At 39.9% G+C, this 24,573-nt stretch overlaps 1 protein-coding gene across 5 annotated transcripts in view; it reads left to right on the plus strand.

The window, feature by feature from the left end:
- The window catches only part of CDK6 (cyclin dependent kinase 6), a 147,399-nt gene that overhangs the window by 7,675 nt on the left and 115,151 nt on the right, over positions 1-24,573 (plus strand). For 4 of the 5 annotated variants that reach the window (XM_056333962.1, XM_056333958.1, XM_056333959.1 and 1 more), the window contains exon 2: positions 1,035-1,516. In XM_056333962.1, coding sequence (XP_056189937.1) covers positions 1,284-1,516 — 233 coding nt within the window. In that variant the 5' untranslated portion in view covers positions 1,035-1,283. Of the gene's footprint in view, positions 1-97; positions 486-1,034; positions 1,517-24,573 lie in introns of those variants that run through there. The other variant, XM_056333960.1, reaches the window with a different exon arrangement.

Below are 24,573 nucleotides of genomic sequence, written 5' to 3' on the forward strand. Positions count from 1 at the left end.
GCTCTTCAGCTGCGGCTGAGGCGGCCGGTCAGCACACGCGTGCACCGCACCGCACCGCCGGCTGTGTGCGTGGGCTCGGGTTAGGGGGTCGCCGACTGAGCCGTCGGGGGCTCTCTCATCCTCGCACGGTAAAAATGCAGTGCAGGAGAGGGCTGCAGCCCCGGCGGTCCCAATATCGTTATATTACCAAGGGGTAGGGGGAAGGGAGAGGACTGGTGTGGAGCTTTTGTGAGGGGAGAGGCTTTGCCCGCAGTCCTGCAGGCAGTGCAGATGAAAGTGGATGCAAAAGAAGCGCCTCTGCTCTCCTGCCTCATGCACCACACAGCAGAGCGAGCTCTTCCTGAAGACCATCTTTCATCGTGCTGGTCTGTAAGGAACTGCCAGTCACGCATCCAGCAGCAGCGGTGTCCACAGCCAAAATGCTTGCATGTTAGCACGTTTGCTGAAGTGTACATTGCTGAGTCTATCTCGGCACACACTGCTCGGTAACATATTATTATCATCATTTAAATATATACGTGTCTCTCCTCCCCACAGGCACTTCAGGGCAGGAACATGTCTCTCGTGATGTGTTCACGAAGGTCTTAGCACTGGGGAGAGTAGATCAAGGCTGAAACTTCCAAATGCTGCTAGTTACAAACAAGTAACAGTAATGTAGCATGGGATGTATTTCCAAGACTCCACCACATGCACTGAAGAAACCTTTGAGTCCTGCAATCCTCCTCTCAGCCCTGCCAGCCCCACCACCCGTGTCTCACAGGGTCATCATATGCAGCCCATTGCTCAGTAGTGGCGGTTGCTGTGTAGCTGTGTGTTGTAGTCTTCTGTGCAGACCGTGATAACTTTGTAGTGTTGTATCAGCCATGTAGGGAAGGCAGTACATGTGTCACCCTGGTGGTCCACATCATCCTTTGCATCACGTTTTTTCTTTGCTTATAGCTACCTACTATATTAGCTTAATTTTCTCAGGTTTTGAACAATGGAAAGTAATGAAGTGAACTAAACTCACTTTTCTTGCTTGGTTTGTCCTCCAGATCTTACACAGACAATGCTTCCAAAGACTGTATGATAATTCCTGGTGGCCAAAGGAGGAGACCGATTGAGGCTTGTACAGAAGGGGAACGAGAACAGGAGGGCAAGAGCTTCCTACTGCCCCTCTGGCAGAGGTACCAAGTGTGTGGCCTATCTGCGACACAAGCGAAGTACTAGTTTTCAGAAAGCAAGCGAGACCAAGAGCCACCCCGAAGCCCTTGGAGCCCAGGAGGAAGAGGAGCAGCGCCAGCATGGATAAGGACAGCACAAACCTGGCTGACCAGCAGTATGAATGTGTGGCTGAGATCGGGGAAGGAGCCTACGGGAAGGTGTTCAAAGCCCGAGACCTGAAGAATGGAGGTCGCTTTGTTGCGCTGAAGCGAGTACGGGTGCAGACCAGTGAAGAGGGGATGCCGCTGTCCACTATCCGAGAGGTGGCAGTTTTGAGGCACCTGGAGACGTTTGAGCACCCCAACGTGGTCAGGTGAGGAAATGGGGCAGGTGGCATCCCGGTCAGTGGGGGCCTGGTGTTAGTACATAAATGGGGCGAGCGAGAGTTTGGGTACATAAATGGACTGGACACTAGTTTGGGTTTGTGCATGAAGTGAGCGCTGAACTGCGTACATGAAGTGAGGTTTGAGGTTTCAGCAGGCCACGGCGCTGCCTGCCAGACCTCACCTCATCCCTGTGCATTGCCTCCCACACACACAAACACCCATCTCCAGAGGCATAGGTGTGTGACTTAAGTGTTTGAGTGGATGGGCAAGGAGCCATATATACACTATTTCCTCAGGCATAAGAGAGAATGAAAAAAAAAAGTCTCCCTGGTTTTGTCTCAAGTATTAGTTCTGCCAGCTGTAGCTGATTTTTATTCTCTATATAGCCCTATTCATTATCAACATGGCAAAGAAGAAAGTGGTAGCAGAATGTACGTTCTACCTTTCTAGATGCTTTTATAGAGTTGTAGATTACTGTATTAAAGAGAAGTAACAGCTTAAAACTTCAAGCTTTGCAGGTGAACTTATGGTTGAATACTGTTTGACTGGTGCTAATTTCACCACGTACTGATGATTGTACTACCAAGAATGCAACAGTACAGACATCAGGCCTTGCTTGCACAATGGTGGCAATGGCCCCAGGATGTCCTTTCTCTCATGTCGGTAGCATAAATCCTGGATAAATAACCTGCGTTCTTGAACAGATTCTCTCGATGGTAAGGCTGGCCCTGCCGTAACCTCTTACATTTTTCTGTAGGTGGAAACCTCCAGCAGCCTGTGAGCGCCTTTAATTAATATTATGAACTTTCAGAAGTAAGCTTCACTTTGCAGATACCCAAGTATGCAATGATTCAAAACTGGTCAGCATTGTGCTGATGGTGCTGTATTAACAAGGATATTTCCTCTTATTTATGTTATTGTACACGCATAGCAAGACGAAAGTATTTTATACTTCACTAACACCAAGACTCTTTAAGTCCTAGATAAGTAGATTAAGTTAGAGGTGACCATCAAAACATCTTGTAGCTGTGATCCTCCTGTCTTGGGGTCTGAGGTGAGGGGATTTACAGTGGGTGCGAGAGGGAAGGTGGAGACAAGAGAATAATATTTAAACTAGAAAAGTGAATAGCTAGAGTTTAATTCTTTTTTGTTCATCTCAAGGCAGCGAAGTGCATTTATATTTCTGTCTAAACTGAATAGGCGAAGCATGTGTATTCTGAAATACTGATAGTGGAGTGCACGCCATCAGTCTCACTGCAGTGAGCAATGGGATACAGGCTGCAGCTCACAGTTTTCCATTGCTAATCAAGCAAATCCACAATTCGATTAACAACCATTATTTTGACTGGCACCTAGTAATGCCAGAGGCTTAGTCAATAAATTTTAGAAGTGGGGGCATTTCATGTGGACAGCATGTTGATCGCTGAATCGAGTGGCTTGGTTTACAGAGGACTGCACACAAAGTCCTTCCTTGGCAGTAGAGGGATAGCTGAGAGTTCTCAAAATCTCTGAAATCCATCCCAATAATTTATGAGAGTAAATGAGGATTTAGTTGTCCAGGTTTAGTCATTTGCGTATTTGAAAACTGTAAACCTTGTTTGAGAATAATTCAACATAATATTTAGGAATTTTTCTGCCATTGAGATGTTTCTGTATAAAATAGAAGATTTTTTTTGAGAGCTTTCTAATCCTGAATTCAGCAAAATCATGAAAATAAAACTCTTGGTTTCCAAAGAGCTATTTGATGAAACGACTGTGCAGCTGTAGGCTTGTTTTGTTTGGGTTTAAGTGCAGTACAAGCTCAACATAGCATTGCATAAATACATTGAAGCTTAAAATATTTTTACAAGTTTGAATGAAAATTCATTTTCTGCAAGCAGTAACTATTTCAACCAGCAATACAGCAATGTAGTTTCAACACAAAAATCTCTGAAGTGTGTTCCAGGTCCTCATAGTTGTGTTATGAAGCCTGTACCTTTTGCCATAAGCAGAATTTCGGATGCAAGGGTTTAGTCTGTGATTTATCAGGATGCTTGGGACCTCGGCTGCTCACCTTTTTCCACAAAAAGGCAGGGGAACGTAAGAAGCAATTTCAACCATTATCTTTTCTAAAATGTGAGGGATGTTATTTAAAAACTCGCCACTTTTGTGCATGTTTTTAATGCAGATGAAGCTGTAAGTAGCACTTTGGAGTGACTGAAATCATAACCTTATAATCAAAGATTATTTGAAAATATTTAAATGCCACAGTTCCGTTACAAAATCTTCTACCGTATTTTGTAATTTATTGAAATTAAAGGTCTATTTTTGTATTATGTAAATATACTCAGAAAAGGAAGTACTGTAAAAGAAGATCTACAGTTTTAAGCAGCTGACCTAGCTGTACTTAATTATTGAACATATTATGCTCACAAAAATGTTCATTGTTTGGGCATGCATTCTGGAAACTGGTATCATGGCCAGGCTACTAAATAAAAATAATGTCAAATTCATCATCTACATACTGGATCAAAATGTACATCATTTTCAGAGTACTGGAGTAACAACACAAATATTTGAAATCGGGGGGGGTATTTTTATTTGAGGGGATGTCTAGCTTTTTTCTGAATATTACAGGCAACTAGCCTGAGAGAAAAAAGTGAGAACTGCAAATAATATTGAGTCTGTTACCTCTGAGTAATGGCCTGAGTCTCTCAGTGCAGACCGAGAGTCATTCTATGAGTCAAAATTTAGACACACTTCAAACAGATGAGCCGCACACTCCCTGGGTCGTCTGTGGTGCTCTGGCCTCAGCTGACTGCAATGGCAGAAATCACAGGCCACATGGATTTGTGCTGAATGTCATGATCTCAGATGGTAGGTCTGGGCATCTCCAGATGTTACAGTGAGGAGCTCAGCACTCCAGGGCTTCTCCGTCTTCATGAAGTGGTGCTGAACATGAATAGTTTGGTAAGGAAAAGACCCAGCACTTGCTAGGCAGAGGTAGAGCTCCATGGCTTTGTTGGTCATGGAGCCAGGATGCCGGGCCAGCATTGCAGCTGCAGCCCAGGTTTGTCATAGTGGTTGTAGATGCCCTTCCTCTAAAATCCTGATAGATGCTTGGAGCCAAAATTGATTTCCAGTGCTTGGCATTAGGGATGGAAGAGAATTTTGTCCATAAAGTAGAAATGTCTAAATAGCATAGAATAATTTTGATCGGAGTATTTTTCCATACTACTGCTTGCTGATTAGGAGAGCTTTGTTTTGTGGTCGTTCTCTCCAAGTCTATCGATTCCATATTCATACAATGAAGAGATGCATTTTTGACAACACAGTTGCTTTTACAATGGTAGATAGTGAAGTTAGATAAAACCACTGCAGAATAAAGCAAAACAAGGTGCAAGATAAGAAGCAAAAGGCAGTCTAATCTTGGTCAGAAAAGCGATGGTAGTGGAAGTCTCTGGGGTGCGATGGAAATAAGGCCTGGAGGACTGACCTAAAATTTTGTAAGACTGTCAAAAATAGTATACAGAAAGGTGTGGGAAGAATACAGTTAAAATAATTATTTCTATGTGCTTAAAATGATCTCCTGTTCACATTTGCCCTTGTATAGATTTCCCCTCCATCAGGACGTCTTACTCTGTTCTATTTATCTTCACAAAACGAAGTCAAAAATAGAGTCTTCAAGAGTAAATCTTACTGTGAATTGCTCTGAAATGAGGTATGATATAGGCTTTGAAATGTTCTTTGTAACTGGTAGGATGATGAAGGTTCTCCTCTAGCTCATCTTTCAGGTAAGAAGATGTAATGCTTTACTAAAGCTTTAGTATACACAGTAGTTAAATTTGGCAAAAGTTGGTCCAGCACTTATGTAGCTTAGTGCTGTTCTGTTTGGGAAAAATGAAATATATGTAGACAAAGGACAGACTTTGCCAGGAATAAATGACATATTAGATTCAGGAAATTCCTGTGTGTAAAACTGGAAGTATTCCCTGCTGCAATATATCTGTAAAGATTCTTCTTGTGATTATAATGCTAAATTCAGCAATATATTCTGTTCATTTTATCTCTCTCCTGCTGGTAATCAGATGAATAATTTTCCCCTAATGTTAATCATCCATCAAACTATAAATTTGCACTCTGGGAAGGTGATATAAAAGACAGAATACTGTAATTTTTTAGCAAATATATATTTAATAGATTTTATACTGTTAAACCTTAAGCAAATAGAACAAACCTACAAAGCTGTATATTTTTGCTATCTGGCTCATAGTTATCTGAAAAATACAAATCTTTTAGTATTTTATGGGTTAGTAAGTCTTCCATTTTAAAATAACCAAAATCATATTGAATATAATCTCTTAGAATATAATCTAATCTGGATTGTTAATTCAAATATGAGTGTCAGAAATCTTGCCATTCAAAGTAATTATTATCATATAATAAGGAATTAAAAATCTTAGTTCTGTCCTTCCGTTAACTTGCAGAATAGATGCAGCTGGTAATTGGATTTGGGTTCAACAGAATGATCCACCTGGCTGGAAGCGTGACTCTGTTCCTCAGGTTTTTGGTGTAGAGATCAGTGTGAGGGAAACCCAGCAGTCTGGAGTATTTGCACAGTTATGCTGTGTTCAAAGGTTTATGTTGTTTTATATTGATTGAAATATAAATGCCACTGTAAACTGCCCTCTGTGGTACAGCAATACTGTCACGTTGCTTTTTCCCTGCTTTTGCAGTTCAGTGGTCCATGCCGTTATCTCTTGGTTTGCGCTTAAGTACCTGATGGAGCCCATCAACTGATTCCCTTGGCAGGGCAACCTGAGTGTGGGGGGAGGAGGCTGTGACTCCCCCCCCCCCCAAGTGCCCTGACATAAAGGCTAGCACTTGATGCTGCTCAAAGGTCCCAGAGGTGCATAATGGCTTGGTGCTTAAAATTGCATTATACTTAAAAGGTGTCTCTTTGTAAAAGTGTCATAAAATTCCCTGTCTAACTTGATAGAGAGAGCATTCAGAACATATTTGTGGCAGCTCATCAATACCTCGCTAACCTTTTCCAAGGCAATTTGAACTTGGAGTTGGTTTGCTTTGTTCTGTTTGTTAGACTGAAATTATATGGGAACACACAGAGCAAAAAGAATTTCAAAACGCAGTAGCTAATTTTGTTTCTCTTTCCAGTTTGTGGTAATGCTGATATTGGCTGCTGGCTTTGTTACTGTACCAATAATAAGTTTAAAGGATGATCTCCTCAAAGTCATTGAGATGTTGCATCCCATCAAGTGAAACATTTCTATTTTAGGGCGTGTTTGTCTCCAGTGAATTCTGCTTCCTTGCTTACTCCCTTGTTCTGCCAACCTAATGTTAAACTTCTAGTGCATGACATCATTCTTGTAGATCACCAGTGTGCTGAGTTGTGTGATACCATTTGTTTTTGTGTAGCACCACTCATGGCGTCTGGCAGGACCTGGAGAGAAAGAAATGGTTACCTCTACATTGCAAGGTATAGGAATTGCTGTGCACATAGAAAGAGTGAAATAAGATGCAGGGATGGAGTGAAGCAGAAGAAACTGAACGTGAAACTTGCCAAGGTTAAAGAAATTCATGTGGCAGATGAGTCAACTGAGGTAGCAGAGGTGGATGAGTAAATGAGAAGGAAAAACTGAATGAGCTTCAGAGTCAGTTTCAATTTAACACAAACAGGATGGTCTTCAAGGCAGATGTGAAGGTGCCTTGGCAGAAGGGCATTTCCAGACTGGAGAGTGGCGGTGGTCAGGGGGAAGGAAGATGGTTCTTGCACTGACAGGCCACTACAAGGAGGGACACTGCAAAGGTCTTGGGGACGAAAGGATGGCCTACCTGGAAATACGACTTCTCTGTTGGCAAGAGGGCAAAGGGGAATGATGTGGCTGACACCGAACAGGGTTTGGTAGTAGGTAGGGTTTGGAGAAGTTTGTTAAGTTGGCAGAGGACATTGTGAAGTGACTGCAAATAAATGCTGGCCTGTCGTCATCAGCCTGCAACCCTACAGCTCACAGAATAAGTATGTATACAGGGCAAATAAATGGTATTCCTCCTGTCCATATGAATTGTTTATTAATAATGGTTGTGATGATTTAGTTTGAATACATGGTCTGACAGAAACAGGGCAAGATAAGAGCATGTCAGGAAGGAAGGGTTGAATATGGAATAGCCTTCTGAGCCTTAGGAAATTCAGTTTCTGGAGGGAGTACAAGCTTTCTTCAAAAAATATTTTATCTTATTCTAAATCTAAGCTTTTTACAAAAAACATGTTTCCAGTCTTTGTGTGAGTAAATGTTAGTCATTTTTTATTATGTCCAGTGCTCCCTTTCTTCTTCAAATCTGTGGATGGTTGTGTCTACGCTCTTCTTGGCGAGATCTAGTCTTGCTGGGTCCTGCCCAGAATGGAAAACCGACTCATTTCGCCACGATTGCTGGTGACAGCCTGTGACTGCCAGGCAAAGCATCAGCATCTCCTGGGTTAATGGAGCCCAGGATTCAAAACTGAGCCTTGAAAAAAAAAAAAGGACAGGAGAGTGGATGGTCCACTCCGGCAGACAGGGGCCAGGGTAGATTAACTGGGACTTTCCAGTTTGCTTCCTGGTACCTACTGCCAGCTGAAGTGTGGAACAGAGCAGGGAGAAGGGAAGGGCTCACTTTGCAGGTGTTTGAATGAGAGTAAGCTGGAGGCTGTGACTTAGCAAAGCACCGAGTGAGTAGTACAGGTACACTCGGTGGCATTTAAGTCATTGTTTGAAGTTTAGCACAAATGTAAGTGCATTATCAAATAGAAATAGCTATGATATTATGTATGCACTGAATTTTTAAATGCTTTTCTGAACAGAGTTCAGGGACAATATACATAAGAATATGAATCACAGATATGGGTTCATATTCATGTATTACATTACTGAAGCCTTATTTCTAGAGCAGTTTTCTATTAAAAGTTAAAATAAATCATGCAGAATAAATAATATAACTATATAGTTATGATACAGCAGTAATGTGAATTTGGCATCAAGGGTGGGTTTTGTCTTTGTAGTAATTCTTAGTTGACTTAATTTAGGTCTTAAGTTTTAAAATTATTCTATAGTTTCATAGCCCTAAATAAAATAGAAGTTGCTGTCCATTCCAAAACTTCGCAGTTGTATATAAAGCATTTTGGTTTTACTCTTTGTATGAAATCCAGTTGTTTTCCAGTTTTTGCTGAACAAGTTGATTCTTAATGAGCTAACAAATTATTGAAAGATAACTGTGCCCATATACATATATAAATAAGCTGTGTTTTTCATTCAGAAGAGAGGAAATTTCCCCTCCTATAGCAGCTCTTCATATATTTTTTTTATATTCTGAAAAATATTTTAGATTACGCATGTATGATTATTTACCAGCTATACCTTTAAATTACAAAGCAGTTGCATTTAATAAACAAACCATTTTAGAATTTTCCAAGGAGTGTTTTTTTCCATCATGTACTTTGACATTTTCCATTTGGGAAGCTTTTGATGAGATAATCATCAGAGAGTGGAAATGTGACCGTTTATTTCCAAACTGTTTCAAAATACTATCTGCATCCAAGTTACTGTATTGATTTTCCTATTTATTTATTTACCTTTAGACTTTGAAAATCTAATTTGTCCTATCCTTAGAATAAGTTCACAAGGAAATATCCCGCTAAATAATCCTTTTAAAATCAGGCCGTAGAATCCTAACAGCATTAGGATCCGTCTTTAGACGGAACCAAGAATATTTTATATGGGTAGTAACAAACTCTTCCATATGATGCTTTAGGTGTCATTTTAGGGTTTTAGAAGAAGATAGGTCTCTAGCCTAAGAAACATCCCACATAATTTTAAGGACCAGGTGATGATTTTGGATACCTAAATACAGAGTGTACTGGAATGTGACAATTTGCTGATAATGGTAGAGTTGCCCGAGGGTAGATTTGCCATGACATACCCAGCAAACAATTTATAAACTTAACAATAACTTCCATACTGTTTTAAAAGCATTTATACTAACACTGGCTGGTTAACACTCTGGATTATCATTAACAGGTGACTGATCTTTTCTTAGTAAAAGAAAACAAATTACTTGCATATGAATTCATCTTTGCAGGAATTTCCCATTTTAATGATTGAAAACTCAGTTCTAGTGCAGACAAATTGTGCTGAGTTTAAATGAAACCTGTTGAGTTTGGACTTTTGCAGCATCAATCAGTGCAGAATGTTACATATTTTGATAGAGACAAAGAAAGGAAGTGAGAAATAGAATAGAAAAGCCTATGTGATTTTTTTTTTCCCTCTCTTTTGTGTGAAGCTTTGGCTAGTCTTTTAATATCTATTTGAAGTGTGGTCACTATGATAAATAACTGAAGGTGTCTGTTGCTGTTTAACAATGTCTGAGAATTCCCTTCTCCCTAAAATCAATTAATTTTAAACCGGAAATTTCAGTACTTTGTTCACTGTTTCTTAAGTTAGCATATTTCTAGGAGCTTTCTGTGAATGTAATTCCTAGCTGCGCTGGTGCTTTTGTTTCTCTTCATCTGTGGAGCCAGGGCTGTACTGTAAGGATAGAATTCTATCACTTTTTTTTTTTCTTTTTCTTTTTCTTTTTTTTTTTTTTTTTTTCACATTTGATGTGGTATTTTGCATACAGCTGCAGAGTAGACAGTTACCTTTGAAAAGAACATTTGGCTGGTTTAATTTGATTAGAGCAAACCACCTCAATCATTTCTGAACTAAGACCGTTTTCATTTTAACTTGGCAGTAGGAGTTGGGAATGTACTGACTGTGCTTAGATGTTTGGGGGAGGACTCGTCTGGATACAGAGCTACCGCCGGACTGAAACAACCTTAGAGGACTTTGCCCACTGTGCTCCTTCCCCATAAAAAGGGAGGGCTGTGAAGCCATTGAATGTCAAATTTAACTTTCATTCATTATGACAAGGAATTGGACTCCTTGTGAGTGTTTCTACAAAAAATTGCAAACTTAATACATAGAAATACACAATCATATGTTTTAGGAAAAAAAAACCATTATATTAAAAGCAGATACAGGATATGAAAGTCTTTCATTTACAACAAACTTAGACATCCCTAGCAACAGCATTTTGAATAAAGTTGTAATAAAATCCAACATACAAACAGAAATCTAGTGGGTTTCTCATAGATACATTCTATTCATGTTAAAATTGTATCCTTTTCAGTAAGTCTTAGTAAGATTCCCACAGCCCGTCACTCTCCTAGCTTTGACTTTTTACCTCTTTCCTCATCACATAAATATATCATAACTTTTTTTATGTTGCATATTAAAGATGAAAATATATTCTTCAGATTTAAGTATTGTGTATTATATGTGATTTTTGCTTTTCAGTTGCCCTCACTGGTGATCAAATCATTTTCCTAGAAAAACCCTTGTGGCTGTCTAGAATGTCAGTGTGTCTTATAATAACAGCCCTTCAACAAATTATAGTCAGATGGTATTCTTCAGAAAAGACGGTTCTGATCTTTAAGTGCTCTGAATTTCCAGTAGTGGATCATCTTATATACAATATTTTAACCAGAAGATTACAGTTGAAGGAAGATCTTCTGGTTATTCTTGTATTGTGTTCTGAAAACCAATATGCAGTTAAGCGTTCATCTGTGTGAGCAGCCTAACACTTGCTAGTAATGGGGGAATTGCATCCACATCTTCAAGCTAATCCAGGAATGCAGGTGTAAGTTTAAGGCATGAGTTTCCGCTGGTGAAGTTAAAGACCATAGAGTTACACTGATAAATAACCTAATGTTAAGGTGAACAAAAAGGCATTAGGACAGGCAGACTGTGCAGAGGTGGCCCATCAAACATGCACATTCGAGACTTTACCATTCAGATTTTAGATGCTGCAACTACTGAGTTCACCAAATTGGGGTAGAAAAGTAGTTCTTTCGTTAGGAGGTTTTTCACTGATACGGCGTCAGAGTTTCTGTTGACCGTGTCAGTCCTCCAAATTACATCCCTTTTTAGCAATGCAAATAATACCTCTCTACCTTAGTACGTATCCTCTGAAATATTTGATCTCTCTGTGTTGTCACCTGAGCAATTTGTACAATGTTGTGCTTACTTCCAAACACCAGGTTGCATCACAGACACAGTTGTTTCAGTCCTATGGACATCTCCCTTCTCCGAGAGGAAGTGCTTCTATAGCTGCATTGAAACTTTATGTCTAACTTGTTATTCAGTAGCACAGCACTAGAACGTTTATCATTGATGTCCAGGTTTCTTTGGGATGATGAAGGTTTGTGACCTGTATTATTTTTCTCTACTAGGAAGTAGGTGAATCTTGTTTTGCTAATTTTATCTAACAGCATACTTTGTGTTTGTGATCTTTATGACATAGAGATTGAGCAGCATCTGCACTTTTGATTAGTGTGTTGTTTATACTTAGATAACCTTCTAGATTGTTAATGGAGATAGGCCTGCGCACTGATCTTTGTGGTTTCCTCGCAGACATCTCTAATCAATTTGGTGCCTTAATGTTCATCTCTGCTTTTTATAGGACGTTGAGCAACAAGTTTTGATCAAAGCAATACTACCCATATCCAGACAGGTTTGAATCAATGACTGTAGTCTGAAAATCAGAATTAAATGTCTCATTAAACTTAAAAGATTTGGCATTCTCAGAAGGGCCCAGACAAGTTAGTACTTCTGTAGAACTGAGCACCTGTGTCTCTTCATTGCACGGAATCATTCATCACATTGCCTTTACGTTTGTAACATCATTTAAAAAAAAAAAAAAAGATACTATTACTTAATTCTATGCTGCTTATTATTCATGTTGTCTCCCTTAAGAAACCATGAAGGTTTTACTACTTTTTATTTTTTCAGATTAAAACATCTTTTAGAGATGTCAGTTATATCAAAAGCAAATCTTTATGCAGTAGTGAAAAAGTGCAAACAGAAAAGAGACTGAAACTGAAGACCATGGCAGTACAACAGCAAGAATAGTTAGGAGTTACACAGAAGATAACCCAGTTGACTAAAAATGAAAGGTATTTGTGGCTATAGATAAAACCCAGATAGGTGAATAACACTGATGAGGGAGTCTTCTTAGAAGGCACTTTATTAAGTATATTGGAATGTCCAAAACTGGTAGGATATTGTGATATCTATAAGAAAATATATTTCAAAGACTGCTTGGTTTCCCATAACCTGAAGCTGAGAGTGGACAAGACCATTCTGCAACAACAAAGCTTAAGTCAGAAAAAGCAAATTTAAATCTGCCATTCTCTAGGTCAATAAAAAGGATGTTAAGCCTATAATTCTGGAAGAAACTGAAAATTCAACTAAGTTTACTAGAACAGTAATAAGGGACAATTTCAACCACTGTTCATAATAAAGTGGGCAAATCAGACAAGGTTTAAAGACAGAACTTTACAGACACTGTCGGTTGGTGAAGCAGCTGTACCTGGAGTACCGGGACGAGAGAGCACTCTCCACGTAGCCTGAAGTAACTTCAATAGCTGGTTTAAGAAATTCTTATAGTAAAGACACAAATCATAGTGGCCGCAATAATTAAATCTGGTATTTTGGGGAAAGGGATGGTTCCCAAACTAGAAGTAGTAACAGTAGGCTTTAGAAAAGAGAGATTAAGAACCAGGAGGTAATCAAAGATTCAAGTCAAGAGGCAGGATATGCAAATGCTTAGATTACACATGGTAGGTACTCAGATAGAGATTTGTAGCAGCACATTTGGTCACTTGGGTCATATACCTTTCCCTCGTGTGATGCTCTGCCCCGTCACTGGAAATCCTGGCTGCTGCTTTGGATCTTAGCCTCTTCCTGGGCACTAGATGTAGCAGGGCGGTTTAAAGTATTGGTTCCTCAAACTCTCAGGAGGGATGGAGGATGTCAAAGGGAAACAGCAGACTTTCTCTACCCCTTTTATGGCTCTGCTCCAGTATATCGTGATGGATGCACAGGACATACACATAGCCATGCATAAAAACAATAAAACAGGAATGTAAGATAATTGTGAACAGACATCTAACCTCAACCATGTGAATATTACAAGTATACTCCATCCTAGTCATTTAGAGTGTCCCCATAGTGAGTGCAGAAAAAGGATGCGCTTTCGGAGAATAATTCATCCCACTCACCCTCGGTACACACCTGGAGCAGAATGAATTGCTTTCTAGGAGCACCTACCTCTCTCTTGCTGACTGCAGAGAGCAGAGGTGGCTGATGCCGGGTGGACACCCAACTGTAGCCTGCTACAGCTAGGCAAGGGTAGGGCCAGTCAGTACAGTTAAAGTTTGAAGGTGGAAAGTGGAAACACTAGTAGGGAGTTTGTGCAGCCAATAAGAGAAGTTAGAAAAGAAAATAGGAAATTATTTGCGGGTGGGGAGGATAACAAAAAGCTGGTATTGAAATCAGAGGGTACTCAAACTATGAGAAATCAGAGGAGGTAACTGAGTAAGACATAAGGGGAGCTTACATTTTTTTTACCAAAACCTATAGTATATGGATTGTTGATAAGGGTTTGTACAAGACACTTTTTTTATCAGTTTGGCAAAAATTATGTACTTTTCCTAATAGCAGAGTGTGGGTTTCTGTGAAATGTACTGACTTCAGGCAATCTGCTTCTAGTTTGCACTTGGCATTAGAGTACTAAAGGGAGCAGGGTGTAGCTGGAGCTGGGTGGGCATTGCCTGGTTACCCGGTACCCAGTTTTAGCTCCAGCAGAAGCCATTTTGGTCAAAACTTGTTAATCTCTTACAAGAGGAAGAGTAACTGAAGATGTGTGTTGGAGATGGCCAGCCATGCAGCCTACAAGTGGTCTAAGGCACCTTTTAAAGTTTTCTTGTGTATTTTTCTCCTTTCCCTTCACTCTGCCATACTGGTCTCATATGGGATTTGCCACTAAGGGGGCAAATTGTCACATTATTGACAACGTTCTGATGCTACACATAGTTTCATTGCCTCACATTCCTTTCGAGCAAATTACGTGATTGTACAATTGCAAGTAGTTGGAAAATCTCTCGGAATAATTATTTGTTTTAATGTAAAGATTTATCTCAAAACATGTCAGCTCACGTTGCTTGGTGATAGCCTGCAAAGTTAAAGTCAATCAATAATGCTAACAGATTCTGCTCCATCATTTTTTATGTTGAGTGTCTGTTGGAGCCAGTTCTTTTATAACTTGGTTAATGAAGCTTGAAAACAGCTTTTTTATTATGGAACTGCAAAGACACTATCACTGTAGTAAAGCAAATAAACTGCTTTATTAAGCCATTTGGATATGGATATTACATATGTGTGTGTGCATATGTGGAAAAGAAAAAACATGAAAATTTCAAGGTTTAACTGCATTTGTACCAGGAAGTTAAGAATTATGATTTTGTAACATGGATAAAGATTGTTAGACATGTAGGACTGCAATTAGTTTAAATTCTGTGCCTTAAAAATGCCTAAACCATTTTCTTTTTTAAAGTTAAAAGAAAAAATTGAAAGAAAATGAGGGCAAGCCAGGAAAAAAAACATCCCAAAAGCTAATTGTTTTTAAAAAAGTTATATGACATTGAAAATTGGAACTTGGAACTGAAATGCCATCTTACTCCTAAGTATAATAAAATAGTAAATTTTATTAAATGTATTCTGGAAAGAGTAAATGAAAATTATGAAGTCTGATGTGAGTGGCAAAAAGCCCAGGCAATATCCAAAAGAGTAAACATCTGATGGCTTAACCCAACGGGGGCACAGTCCACTGCAGCAGGCAGTTGAACAGGGGATGTCAATATTTAAAAGCAGCAGAACTAATTTTTGAATCAGATGGCTTTTTTTTCTCCTGTGTGCAGTACAAATATATCTTTTTAAAGGCTATAGGGAATATTTAGATGTTGGGATTGTATGTCTTCTTTTAATATTGACCCTTTTTTAAATTTTTCAAATTTTGTAAAATTTAATGTCACTTTGATCTTTCTTCTTTCAAGCTTGAAATTGCCATCTTTAAATTGCATTATTCACTCAGTTCCAGAACTTACTCATTCCAGAGCACATCCTTTATACAAAAATATCACAATATCATCTTGCCAATTTTTAAATAGAGGCTTTTCTTAAAAAGACTGTTGCGTTCTTGAAATAATTTAACTAAAATTTTCTGAATGGACGTGATTATAATGGTATTTCTAGTATATTGATCACTGTAATTCTCACAAGCCTGAAAGAGTGTCTTGTGCTTTGGAAAATCTGTGTTACTTTTCTGCCCTCTGGAGTGAAATCACACGGACTGTACTGCACTTAGACCAGTAGTCATATACCATAGAGCTTTGTGTACAGAGGCATTCATGGACATGAAGACTACTGTGTCTTCCTGGATTTAGCAAAAAAAATGCTCTACTGTGTATGTTTCTTCCAAATGGATTTGAGACAGTTAGTTCTCAGGCAAATATTTTCATAATCCAGACACAGATTCTTATTTCAGAACATATAGATGCCAGTTGCGATGTTTGAAAACCAAGACATGCCTGCATGAAAAGTAGGTAAGGCAAATCACCAGAAATTTTGACTTTTTCTTCACAGAAAGTCACTTCAATTCTGTGATAACTCAGAAAGCAGCTGAACGGACCTTTATAAAACATGTGAACTAAGTCGCTTCTAAGTGGAGACAGCTGGGGTCTATTTAATATCCTGTGTAAAATGGTAGAGGTCAGCTTTCTGGAATAACTTAGGAGTTTTATTTCACGAATAACCTACTGCTGGAGGGACCTGGGGTGATGGTGAGGGTCTCAAACTAAAATGCGCTCTAAGGAAAAGCTCCAGGGCTGTAGCTGTCACTCTAGCTCTGCATTTGGTGCAGGATGGTAGGAAGCATCTTGTGGCCTGTGATACCTGAGCATCCTTATAAATGTCTGTTGTGTGGGTGCTTATTAATGCAGATAACTACTCTCATTTTTTTCTTCCAATTACATTCTTATGATTTAGCATTGGGATACTAATGGAAAATCATCGAGAAGTGCCACTTTGGACAACAAGTTATTCTCAAATTTACTGATGACCGTAAATGCCTAGGTTATTTTGTCATATGAGACCTTGGTTCCTAAATCACTTAACTTATCTTGACAGTTTTATGTCTTTTTTTCTCCTTGCAATTAATGTGGCCATATCTTTACTATCTTATGATCGTGCATTTCCTTAATGTGTTCCCCGTATCTATTCAATTTTATTACTTTTGTCTCCTTGAGTTTTGAATCTTATTTTATTTTCTAACTCCTGCTATTCCAATGTATGTTGGCCATGTGGATGAAACAAAAAAATACTTGTCTTTCTAGGCCAGTGTCACTGGTAAGTGTTCATCCACACCCACACAGAAGTTACACGATATAGCAGTTGATACAATTGGTAGTCCAGTGACACCTTAATTAAAAGCCTGTGGTGCAATAAGCAGGAAAATTCATATAAAAATTGCACATATATAGTCATGTCCAGTATGATGATTACATACCTTTTCACAGTGTGAAACTTTGGCTTTTCCTTGACTACATATTTAAAGAGAAGATAAATGGAAGCTCTGAAAAAAACCCTAAGAGGGGTAATTGTTCCTGTTAGATGGAGAAAAGATGGAAATGGGAGAAAAAAAAGTAGTAGCGTGTCACTGGAATAGGCAAGTTGGCCGTAGGCAGAAAAGGCTTTTGTAGACAGTGCTGGTTCTGTGGGCCCTGTATGGTGTGTAGTGTTGCCTGTTTAGTCACCTGTACAAAGGCTCAAGACCATCAGCTGGGGTATAAGCTTCTGTGCTGTTTTCTCTGAACAGCGGTAAATGGGATGATTGGAGGGTTTGGGGATGGATTAGAGAAAATAATGAGGAGCGACTCCTTCAGCCCTCGATGTCTCTTGACTTATTCTGGAAATAAAAATAATTACATTAATATTAATAAAAAGTCATATACAGCTTAGAAAGGGTTAGAACAATTTCCACCTCACCCAGTATTTTTCTGAAGTGAGAAAGAACAGATAGCTTAGGGAGTGGTGTAAGAGCAGGACAGACCTGAAGTGATAATTCCTGACAAATTAAGACTCGACAGTTTTGACATGAGCTTGCTCTATGATCTTAAGTAATCTGTGTCCACTGCTTTGTAAGTCCATGCAGCATTTGCAAGCAGGCGCGAGCCAGCCCTGCCTTGTTCCCAGGCAGATGCCTACTGGCGCTGCTGGTGCTTTGAGCCAGCTGGAAGCCGCGTAGCCATGTTAGAGCGGCGGAGCCTCAGCCGTTACGCTCTGCTGTCTTCAGATCTTCCTCAGCTCAGCCTGAGCTGACACTGGCTGCCTGAACATCGCAGAGCATGCTCTCCTTTACTTGCAGAACTGGGATAGATGTACTTTGTTTTCATTTGCCTAGATCTAAAGATGTTTTGGCACTCCAGGGGCCAGACCTTGTTTGCAAGATTTGTTAGAGTTTGCTCATTTCTTTCAGAAATGTGGAAGACGACGTTGCAAAACAACCAAAACACAGTTTTGTCATGTATTTACATCTCTCATGCACTATAATTTACAGAATGCTAAATTTATTTCAAAACTATTCATGCATTGAAGGGTAAACCCTCATCTCATGCTGCTAAAAGATGCCCCAAAAGAAATAGTTGTCTTTGCCCCAAAGTAGTAAAACAGTCGAATAAAATTTATTGCCAGCTCGAAATGCTACTAACACCTCATTTTCATCGCCAAGCTCTGCAAATAATATTTAATTTGTTTTCTTTTACATATGTGTGCAAGAGCTTAAAGGAAATACTTAAAGGGCTGTACAGCCTGTAGAATACTTCACTTCGTGTGCATTAATCTTTAAATGGCTGGCTCATAGTGCCATGTAAACTGGCTGGAAAAGGAGGAAACATGTATTAGACATCTACCTGAAGAACTGGACAATGAAAGCATCTGAGAATCTACAGAAATAGACATTTTTAGTTTCCTTTGCACATGCTATGAATTAATTTATATATAAAAAAAAAAAAAAAAAAGACAGCTTAGTAGAAGAAATTACATGGTAGCCGAGGAGCTTGCATGGCCATATGGGAATGACTGTGAATGGGAAAAAGAGCGGCCATGAAGTCCACATTTTTAAAAACTTGTAAGATGTAATATCTTAAATTCTGATGAAATGTGTAAGGAATTTGCATGCTAATGGAAACAAGGATCTCTTTTTATGTATCAAGTGTTTAAGAGCAATTGCCCCCTGGCTAAATTTATTAAGCCAGAAAAATCTTGTAAATTTCTATTGAAGATTTATTAGTCCCATTTGTTTCTGTTCTGTACAACATGAATATTAAACTCAATCCAGCAAGTTTGTCACAGGTGAAACTCCCTTTCAAATTAAAGGAAATTCTGGACCTGAGCCAAAGCCAGTTAAATACATGTACTGACTTCGTGAGGCTTAGGTGAAGGTTCTTGTGTGCAGAGCTTTTTAGGATTGATCCTGGTCTGTGGGGCTTCAGTCAATAGGGCAGAGGTATTTGTAGTGTCTTTTTTCTTTTGTTTTGACTCTCTCTCATTTTGTTTGAAGTTCCTCATGAGAAGAAATATTTTTAAATACCTTCAAAAATCAATTGAACGTAATCTGAAATCCCCCCAAGTAAAATTGCTCAGTTATAGTCTTCCTGGGAGAGTCATCTCTCCTACATTCATTTAAATACAAGCACCTTGTCTTCATTAGTCATCTAGGTGTCTTCCGTAACAAGCAGGGACAGACAGTACCACCCCCCTCCGAGTGATGCAACCAACCTACTTCTTTCCTTTCAATATAGGGAGGCCTATACGACCCGTTCAGGCTAACCACCAAACCCCTGAGCAGCTCCATTACATGAGTTATAGCTCTTCCACAGTAGCTGAGAGGAGAACTCGGTGCTCCAGGAGCTCTGCTGGGCTGTTGTGTGGATGGATGGCATTTGAGCTGCCTGGTGATGGGTGGCCAAAGACAGCTGTTAGTTTTCTTGCAAGCCTTAAATCTGCCTTCTGTATGTGCTGAATTCGTGTTACCTTTCTATTCCCTTAGTTTTGATGCTTTGGTTGTAGAAGAAATACCCCTTACCTGTTCTCTTTCTCTTACAAAGTTATATATTACTCTCTGCCAGTCAATTTTTCTTTTAGTATGTAGTTTATAGAGAGGAGTGCAATGTTTAGGTGTGTAAATCTGGCTGCCTCCCAAAACCTGACCAAATCCTGTTTGTTTCTCTTACCCATGTGAGCAATCACCTTTGTCTTTTGATTTTTGGAAATCACCTGAGTGCTATTTACTTCTGGGCAGGTGGGGGGTGATTCGTAGCACGTTGGGTGGTGGTGACAGGACATGGTACGGTGCTGCTGGGAGGTTGGTTGAGTTCACTGTGCTCCCTTCCAGGTTTTGCTGAAGTGAATGGAGGAATTCCAGTTGTCTGAAGTTAATGGTGCCCCTGGCATCATGGCACATGGGCTTCTTGGGAATAGATCTGGCATCAAAGCCTGATCAAAAGTTGTTCCCCATATCAAGTGTGGCCAAAAAGCACTGTGAATTACATCTGGGTTTATGTCTTCTAACTTCATGCAGGAGAAGTGTGTGTGGAAATCAACACATGAAATGTAAGACACGTTTTAGATTTTCACTTGGTCTATTGGTGAATGTGGCAACTGCGTTTGCTGCCTAACCACCATGCTTGCATTGGAAGTGGGTGGTTACGTCTGGTCCGCTATCAGGAAATTTTGAGCTGTTCTAGTGAATCCATAAACAGATAGTTTCAACAGATTTAGACATTTTTTAAAAGTTGTTTTCATATAGTTAAAATATCTGGTGTTAAATTGCTGTTTCCATTTGTAAGGTAACAAGAACTGTTCATATCCATTGCTGTTTTCTAGTCCCCCAAGTAAAGACTGGGAGAGCAACAGTTCGGTTTTGTTCATTTCAGAATTTAGGGAAAAACAAATACTGTGATCAGCTCTTTGGCATAAAGTATGAACAGCTTTTTCAGAGATGTATGGCCATATTCAAGAATCAACTTGAGTCCTAAAGGTAATTAAAAGGTTTGGAAGGAGAGACTGTGGTACAGATAAGGACACTGAGGTGCAAAAGGGAGCTCACATGCAGGGCCCCAAGTTGTGGAGTTCTCGTGGCATGGGTAAGAGAAGCCAAACCAGGAACCACAAACACCAGCTATCATAGTACATACGGGTTTAAACAGCATACAGGGATTTACATCGCTCTCCAGGAAATGACAGGCTGAGTGTAAGGAAGAGAAAAATCACCTTTTTTGGCCTTTTGTCTTTGTTCCATGTGCACAGACAACGAATTCTCAGTTTATTTTTTTCCACTGCTTTCATTTCTGAAAGATACCAGGCATATAAGGGAGACAAAGCTTTAGATGTTGTGTATGTACTTCCTTAGAAGTCAGGGTATTTGCATGCTGGAAGTGAAGTGCAGTGTAAGTTCTTTGGTAGTTCAGCGCTAGTGGATCATGCAAAATCAAGATCTATGACGTTTTTTCTGTACAGTACTCCCCTAACTCTAAAATTGCATTTTTGTACTGACAGAACTAAAAACATTTCATAGAATACTGCTCAAAGCTTTTGTTATGTCAGCTGACAGTGCTGTCATGGCAATAAACAAACAGACTCTGTAAGAAGTTTGCACCTGATTTCCCGGAGTGGTGCTTGTTTCATTCTCTTACCAAGGATTTTCTTTGCTATGATGTCATCTAGACAGCCAAGAATGTTGTATTTAAGAAATGATGCATAATAATAAACCCAAATATAAACAAATGGGCATGACAGCGAACCATGCAATGTTTTATTGTGTTGTACTCCTACATATACTAATTGCTTTCTGTTTAATACTTGGATATTACATACAGCATGTTACATTGAAAAGCCTACAGAAATCCTTAATAATTCCTTGAATACATTAGAAAAACACAATTCAAAGCTCTGAGTTATTTATTTACTTTGTGCATATCAGTGTTGTCAACTTTAGCCAATTAAGCCAGTTTTATTTTTCTTTAGGTATTTTCTTCACCTGTTTTCCTGCTCTTTTGCTTTTGCATTGGAGTTCACAGTGTTGTTAAACCGTGGAAGTTTTCCCTTTCTAAAAATCAGCCGTTTGATCCTTCTTTGAGAATCACAGACCATTTGGTCCCATCTCTACCTATGAAGTGTTGTAGAAATGTATTTTCTTACAAGTGTGTTGGTGTTTCGCAAATCACTGCAACAGTACTTTTTCCCAGGGCCTTAATCAAAACTGTTGTTGCTGCCAGTAGAAGAAGCACAGCAAGACATTTTGCACCTAGTGCTCTCTGTTCCCTCCTCATCACCATCACCATGCCAGCTTTGGGCTCCTTTCAGCAGCTGCCCATACTGGCCCTTCTTCCTAGGAAGTGCCAGCAACATCATCAGCTCTCAGGTGTACTTGCAGCATTTAGCAAGCCCCCTTATCTTACTTGTTCCATGGCTCTGACAGCTAGATTTGCCCTTCAGAAGTACTAACGGTCAGGCTGTGGTTGCTTCTATTCCTGAGAGCTTAGCGTGTGCTGGAGGTTTTAATTCAGATTCAAAGAGAACCTGAGTTTCGCGTACAGCCACCATCCCCCAGTAGAACTGTGGCTGTAGAGTAACCTGGGGGTCATTCAGCAACAGCAATTCCTGAATTGATGGTAAGCATCAAAACAGCAGACCTCTTCTGTCATCTGCTACATTACCTGCATCTCTAAAAAAGCAAGAGCTTGGACTCAAATTTGCATTGGAATTACTGACCACTTTAAAAATGCTGAATTAAACATGTCAGGAACTGCTGTGATATTGCAAGAATTTAAAAAAACTGTATGAGATGGTACAGAGTATCAAATGGGACATTTGATTTTGTTATTTCCTTTGTTATTTTTTATATGTTAGCATCACCATTATGTCTCAAGTGTAATTAGATTATTAAGCTACTAAAGAATGAATGATAATTTATACTGTTGTAAAATCTTCTGAAGATGAGTTGTTGGTTTAATTTAAATCTAGGAAAGAGGTGATCAACTCAGATTTAGGTCCTGTGGGTTTGGCTCAAGCATGAATTCAAAATGTAAGCTGAAATGTGGAGTCTGTAATGATCAGTTCAACTGTGAGCTACACATGAATAAAGACTGGATTTTGTTGTATCCCAGCTTGCACCAGGTGCAACTGGGAGTCCAGAATAACTTGTGCTCCGTTAATTTGAACCAAACAAAATCAATATTCAGACATAAGTTTTATTTACGCGTTGAGCAATTTAGGGAATGTAAAAGGAATGCAGCTTTCCCCGAGGAAAGTATTCTACAGAAAATCTAAAACACTTAGTAAAAGTTGCACTGCGCTGCCAATGAATCGGAGCATCTTTAATCTGTACTCTGAACTGGAAGTTTGTGACAGCTTACTGGGAGCTCTCAGTACTGTATAACAGCAGTGAACATGACTCTGAAAGGCAGTGTACCTTTCCTTGCTCGAGGATCACATGAGCGCACTATGAATAGGTCAGACAGCTATTGGTGATCCTAAACAATCTGTCAGCGACTGTCTTTGTAAGAGGCCACATTATTTTTCTGATTTGGGGGTGACGTGACCTGTCCCTTGCAGGGAGAATCTGACAGTCTGGTATGGCAGCACACAGGAGTAAGTGCAGGCACTTTCAGGCGGGTATTTTCCTTCTGTAATGGCAGTTGCACAGTGTGTGGCCAGTTTGGATTTAAAACCAGTTGCAATGAGATAAAGCTGTTAATGGACTGGTGAGGAGGTATGTATTTTAAAAACTGGTGAACTGTGTAGGATGAGTCCTGAAAGTGAAGTTCTGCAAGGCATGGTATTGTTTGAATTACTGAGCCTTACCAGATCCATTTCTGGTCCTTGCCTATTAAAAATAATTTCCCTTTGCAAACAAGGTGAACAAGAAATGGTAGTGTGAGGGCTAAAAAAGACAGCATGCTGCTGTGAACGAGGAGAGGTGTGGAGAACATCTTGACAGGCATGTTTTTCCTTGAAGTAAAACTCCTTTAAGAACTGCATCTTTTAGTGACTTGGGTGGCACAGTGAGTAAGTGTACGTGGCCTTTTCATCTTTTGGGCACAAATCCTGCCCTCTGTTTAAAATGACAATTAGTTCTGGTGGTCTCATCGGAGCAGGCATTTGTCTGCATCACAGCACCGTTCAGGCTGGCACCAGGGCTCGTGTCTGCTTGCCTGGGGCCCGGCGCAGGAGAGCCGGGGTGCCGCGGGTCAGGGCTGCAGTCGCTGCCGAGCGTTGAAAGCTTGCCCGGTCAGCCCACACTATCGGACTTTAGCCAGTGCTATTTACTTCACTTTCAAGAGCATCTATTCCTCTCTGTCACTTTCTGTCTCTCTTCCTCACACACACTTAAAGAACAAAACCCTCTTTTATACAGCTAAGCATTTTAAGTAATTTTTCCAAGTCAGAAAGGGAGAGACACTGGAAAAAATTACAGCGCAAAGCTCAGCTTGCAGATGAACGATTGCCTTGTCATCCTAATGTCCCCCTTCCTTCCCTTAAACCTCGCTAGTGAGTGGGCTATAAGCAAGGGTATTGGCAGAGCTCTTGTAGGTCTCCAGGACGGGACTTTCTACTGCCTTGCTTTCGGCATGCAATTGTTTCTTCATGATAGCTCTTTCTGCTCTGCGCACAGCAGATAATGAATGAGTGACTGCAGTTGAAAACATCTATCTGCATAACATCTGCCTATCCTAGATAAATTCATTTATTTTATCTGATGTTATGTCCTGCCCTTTTCTGCTATTTTCCTGAAGGAGGTTTCTTCTGAAAGCAAGAAGAGATCCTGCTGCTCTTTCCTGGACGGGTAGTGAAGTAGTAAAAATGTGCACGAACTCCAAGAACCCAGTAGAAATGCAGAGAAAAAGCATTTGAGACATAAAGTTGCCATGAGTAACACAGAGATACCCAAGCTTATTTTAATTAATGGAGTTTGACTCTAGGCCTGTGACTGCTGCTGGATAGAGCCCCCGGTGGGCTGGTGTACTGTGCTGCAGGCGGCGCTGGGCTGCCACGCTGTATGTTTTCAGTACCAA

The sequence above is a fragment of the Falco biarmicus genome, chromosome 4, assembly GCF_023638135.1.
Source record: "Falco biarmicus isolate bFalBia1 chromosome 4, bFalBia1.pri, whole genome shotgun sequence".
In the NCBI taxonomy this organism is placed as follows: domain Eukaryota; kingdom Metazoa; phylum Chordata; class Aves; order Falconiformes; family Falconidae; genus Falco; species Falco biarmicus.